Genomic DNA, 5,232 nt, shown 5'->3' with positions numbered 1-5,232 from the left:
ATTCCTGCTCTCAGAGGTGCTAGGAAAGCCCCCAAAGGATGGGCCTGATCCGTGGCCCTGAAGCCCTGGAGGGGACAGAGGAGGGGTGTTGACCTGTGGTGGTGGTCCTACCCCCCGCTTCTTCCCTGTCTTACCAGGTGTCGAAGGCGGGTTTGACCTCAACGAGGAGAAGTATGAATACGATGAGGATGTAAAAATCGTCATTTTGCCGGATTACCTGGAGATAGCCCGGGATGGGTTGGGGGGACTGCCTGACATTGTCAGAGATCGGGTATGAATACCTTCCTGCCCTACCGAAGATTCTAGGGCAGGCGGGGCCAGAGCAGTGATGTTGTGGGCAAGGCCCGAGAAAGCTGAAGACTGCGGGGCCAGAGGGGCACGTGGGGCTGTGGGCTGGGTCCTGTCTCTCACCCTTTGCTTCCCCCAGGTGACCAGTGCGGTGGAGGCCCTACTGTCGGCCGACTCAGCCTCCCGCAAGCAGGAGGTGCAGGCCTGGGATGGGGAAGTGCGGCAGGTGTCTAAGCATGCCTTCAACCTCAAGCAGCTGGACAGCCCTGCTCGAATCCCTCCCTGGTGAGGCTTGGCCCCTCCACCTCGGGGTGCAACCCCCAGAGCTGGGGCCAAGAGGCCACCCTCCTGGGGGTCTGGTGGGAGACAGGGTCGGGAGCAGGCTAAGGAGGGCGACCTGGGGGAGCTGAGCTAAGTGAGGGCACCTCCAGAGGAGAGGAGAAGAGAGAGGTCTTGGACCAGCGGGGGACCCACCTCTCCCATAAACCCCTGACCCATATTTCGGCTAATTTTCTTTTCCCGGGGTTAGTGGCTGGAAGTGCTCCAAGTGCGACATGAGGGAGAACCTGTGGCTCAACCTTACCGATGGCTCCATCCTCTGTGGCCGGCGCTACTTTGACGGCAGCGGGGGCAACAACCACGCCGTGGAGCGCTACAGGGAGACGGGCTACCCACTAGCCGTCAAGCTGGGCACCATCACACCCGACGGAGCTGGTACTACCCCCCACCCCGCCCCCCGCCGACCACCTCCACGCGGAAATCGCTGGGTCTTAACCTTTAACTCGTCTCACGTGACACGAACAAGATGCCAGTGTGTTCTCTTGATAAACGATGAAAATACTGCAGTAAAACTGAATTTTCAGTTAACCCCCCAAATCTCAGTCCCCTCCCTAGGGGTCACCATCGTTGCCTCTTAGTGAGTATTCTTTCAAACCCATCTCACTCTAGAACCTTACCTGTAGGGTGGAGGCACAATGAATTCCAACCCTTGTCCTGTTTCACCCCGTCTTCCCAGACAGCCAGTCCCAGAAGGGCTTACGGCCTCACTGATGCTCGAGGGAGCCAAGAGCGTTACCCTCACGGCTCGTCCTTCTGTCCCACCGAGGCCTCTCAGGGCAGGGGGTGGGGTTGGTGGTCAGGCTGGGCCTGAGCCGCCCCCTCTGACGCTGCTGCTGCCTCCTATGCTAGATGTGTACTCATATGACGAGGATGACATGGTCCTGGACCCCAACCTGGCCGAGCACCTGTCCCACTTTGGTATCGACATGCTGAAGATGCAGAAGGTGAGACCCCTTCAGCCTGTAGAATCATTTCATCATTCACTGACTACTCCTGAGCTCCTGCTATGTGCTGGTCACTGCAAATGAGACGGGGTGGTCCTCGCTCTCATAGGCTTATATTCCAGATAAGAGGCAGGCATTGATCAGATGCTCACGCAGATACGGGAGTAACTGCAGACTGTGGAGGGTGTGCAGGAGTTTCCAGGGGGCTGCCTAGTCCAGGGGATGGAGGAAATGGCCCTGAGGAAGTGATGCTTGGGCGATCTGAGGGTGAGAAGGGGTGGCTTCAGCATGGATGAACGCTTTAGCTCGGGGGAGTTGAGTTCGTTTCATCCCCTCATTTGGGCAGAGGCCTGCTGCCTAACGGGCCCCTGGGACAGTTGCCTGTGGCCTTCCGGAACTTGCACTGGAGGATACCCAATGGGCCTCCCGTGTCAGAGCCCGTAATTCAGCACATTTCAGCCTCCAGCTGGCTCTCGTCCTAGACCAAGTAAGAGAATGGAAAAGACGCAGGGCTGCATTCCTTAGCCTGTCTGAGGTGCCCCTTCCCGTGCAGACGGACAAGACGATGACGGAGTTGGAGATAGACATGAACCAGCGCATCGGCGAGTGGGAGCTAATCCAGGAGTCGGGGGTGCCGCTCAAGCCCCTGTTCGGGCCCGGCTACACAGGCATCCGCAACCTGGGCAACAGCTGCTACCTCAACTCGGTGGTCCAGGTGCTCTTCAGCATCCCCGACTTCCAGAGGAAGTGAGTGCTGCCCTCTCCCCCAGGCCGGCCCCTGGGCTCTGCGCCCCTGATACCCGCTCCTCCCCTGGCAGCCAGCCTCCAGGCACCCTCCTTTGGCTGCCCTCAGGACCTCTGTTCTAGCTCAGTCTTAGTTCCTGGTACACTGCGAGGGGAGCAGGTTCTAGGGCTGCATCACTATCAACCCGGCCAAACACAAACCCACTGGTGGGGCCAGGCGCCCAACCCCAGGGCCCCCCGAGGCCTCCTGACTGACTCAAGGGCGAGCAGGTGGTCTTTATTTTAGGCCAGTGACATCAGGTGAGCACCTAACAGGTACATGGAGCATTTGGGGATAGGGGAGGGCTAGGGACGTGACCATAGAAGAAAGGCAGGTTCTCAGCATAAGTGAGATTACTGTCTAATTGGGAAGGCCTGGTACACACGTGAAAACTTAGAACGCATTGACACGTTCTGTTCAAAGAATATGAACCGTATTTATCCTTCTCCTGGGCTGTCTTCTCCCTCCCCCGACTCTCTGTCAGGGATGGGGCTGGAGTGCCCTGCATGCTGACCGAGTTGGAAATGGGAGGGAGGGCCGGTTGCTGGAACGAAGTGGACCCCAAGGGTCAACTGTGTGCCTCCCTGCTCTGGAGGGAACCTGTCCCCTGAGCTAGTAGATAATTACTCCCTTCCCTTTTCCTGGGGCTGGGCCAAAGCCCCTCCAATGACCCTTCCCTTTGCTCTCAGATATGTGGATAAGCTGGAGAAGATCTTCCAGAACGCCCCGACGGACCCTACCCAGGATTTCAGCACCCAGGTGTATGTAGCCAGTCCTGTGTGCTTTCTTGCTCCTCCATGAGCCCCTGGAGTGGACAGTAGTTTAGCGCCTTCTGGGCATATGCTGTCTGCCTTGAGTTGGGTTCCCATGGAAGCTAAGGGTTTTCACATTTAACAGAGTTGTCTAAGGGGGCTTTGAGCAGGCGTTGAGTTGTGGAGGATGAGGTGTAGATTGGTGTCAGACGGAAGCTGAGTGGTTCTCTTGGATGTTAACGCAGGGCCAAGCTGGGCCATGGCCTTCTCTCGGGAGAGTATTCCAAGCCAGCACCAGAGTCGGGCGACGGGGAGCAGGTGCCAGAGCAGAAGGTGAGTCTGGGCCTCCATCCCTTTCAGGCTCTGGAATTGTGGGGAAACTGAGATCCGGGAGGTGTCTAAAGAAGGCCACTTGGTGGCCTCTTGGGCCCCAGCTGAATCGCCGCCCTGGCTCTGCCTAGGAAGTCCAAGATGGCATCGCCCCTCGGATGTTCAAGGCCCTCATTGGCAAGGGTCACCCTGAGTTCTCCACCAACCGGCAGCAGGATGCCCAAGAATTCTTCCTTCACCTTATCAACATGGTGGAGGTGAGGGCGCTCTTCACACACCTTGTGTCTGCCTGTGATTCAGTTCCCTCCCTTCTCCTTGCTGCCCATTCTTTCTTGTCAGCCCTAACCCACTCCCAGCCCTGGGACCCCACAGCCTTCACGCCCTGAGCTTTCCCTGCGAGGAGCGGTTGCATCTGAGGAGCACAGCAAAGGAGTGACCCTTACAGTCGCTGGGCTTGCAGCCTAATGAAGGATGCACCCAAAGAAAATGATAGGTGGATGCTTAGCACTTAGAAAGTACAGACACTTTGCCACGCAGTCCCACCGTGCCCGGATGGGCCAGAACTGGCTGGGTTGATTAGGGAAGGCTTCTGCTCTGCTCTGGCATCCCTGCCCCTCTTCGTGGTCGTCTCTCTTCCACTCCCCTCTCTCCCTGACCCCCCAGTGACTCTTTTAGGCTCCCATCCCAGTGCCTGGCTGCCCAGACCTCCCCACCCTGCCTCTTCCCCATAGAGGAATTGCCGGAGCTCTGAAAATCCTAATGAAGTGTTCCGCTTCCTGGTGGAAGAAAAGATCAAGTGCCTGGCAACAGAGAAGCTGAAATACACCCAGCGAGTGGACTACATCATGCAGCTGCCTGTGCCCATGGACGCGGCCCTGAACAAAGGTGGGCACTCTGCTCTCCCAGCGGGGCCTGGAGGCGGAGGCTGAGGCCTGGGAGCAGTGCTTGGGTGCCTTACAGAAGCAGAGCCCGCGGTCCGCCCTGCTCCCCAGCCAGAGGGCCGAGGCGGGGCTGTTGGGGGCAGGTGGGATTAACCTTGCCTGCAGCTGGTCAGCAGAGCTGTGTTGAGAAAGAGGCAAGATCACAGACGGACGTGTGTCCGGTAGGTTTGGAGAGGTGGAGGAGCTGAGGTTGTCGTGGACGCAGCGCCAGTAGGGAGAGGCTCAGGGGGGAAAGAGGCAGCCCCCTCTGAAGGACCCACCCACTGCTTCTGTCACCAGAGGAGCTCCTGGAGTATGAGGAGAAGAAGCGGCAAGCCGAAGAGGAGAAGCTGCCACTGCCAGAGCTGGTTCGGGCCCAGGTGCCCTTCAGTTCCTGCCTGGAGGCCTACGGGGCCCCCGAGCAGGTGGATGACTTCTGGAGCACGGCCCTGCAGGCCAAATCGGTAGCCGTCAAGTAAGTCCTGCGGGTCCGGGCGCGTGTCAGCGTAAACCCAAAGATGCTGTCAGCCTTTTTTTCGCATTCTCGAGTCCCTTTGTGGTCAGCATCTCAGACTTGTGTCAGTTGAGGCTGGTGCCCCGGTCCAGGAGGCCCCAGCAGGAGTGGACTCGGGTAATTGCCACACGCTACCTTGACCTGCCCCTACCAGTCCCTCGTCTCTCCTGGGATGGGATCAGTTTCCAGGGCAGCCTCTCTCCGCTCACTTCCCCGATCCCGGCAAAGTGCAGGCACTTAGTGACAGTCGTGGACAGAATTGAAACTTCCAGTATATGATCTTACTCTTTGCTAACCCATCATTGGGCATGAACTTGAGATGTGAAAGAGTCTCTGGTCGCCGGGATTTCAGCCATGAAAT

General features: G+C 58.2%; 1 protein-coding gene across 2 annotated transcripts in view; it reads left to right on the top strand.

Annotated features, from left to right (window-relative positions):
* Positions 1-5,232, top strand: part of USP5 (ubiquitin specific peptidase 5) — a 9,746-nt gene that overhangs the window by 516 nt on the left and 3,998 nt on the right. For both annotated transcript variants that reach the window (XM_007469397.1, XM_007469396.1), the window contains exons 3-12: positions 138-271; positions 428-573; positions 818-1,002; positions 1,477-1,571; positions 2,125-2,318; positions 3,045-3,116; positions 3,353-3,440; positions 3,569-3,694; positions 4,169-4,322; positions 4,658-4,832. In XM_007469397.1, the coding sequence (XP_007469459.1) occupies positions 138-271; positions 428-573; positions 818-1,002; positions 1,477-1,571; positions 2,125-2,318; positions 3,045-3,116; positions 3,353-3,440; positions 3,569-3,694; positions 4,169-4,322; positions 4,658-4,832 (1,369 nt within the window). The remainder of the gene's footprint in view (positions 1-137; positions 272-427; positions 574-817; positions 1,003-1,476; positions 1,572-2,124; positions 2,319-3,044; positions 3,117-3,352; positions 3,441-3,568; positions 3,695-4,168; positions 4,323-4,657; positions 4,833-5,232) is intronic.

The sequence above is a fragment of the Lipotes vexillifer genome, unplaced genomic scaffold (genome assembly GCF_000442215.2).
Source record: "Lipotes vexillifer unplaced genomic scaffold, Lipotes_vexillifer_v1.1 scaffold395, whole genome shotgun sequence".
NCBI classification, from domain to species: Eukaryota; Metazoa; Chordata; class Mammalia; order Artiodactyla; family Lipotidae; genus Lipotes; species Lipotes vexillifer.
Note: the sequence above shows the minus strand (reverse complement) of the source record. Positions and strands in the feature narration are given on the sequence as shown.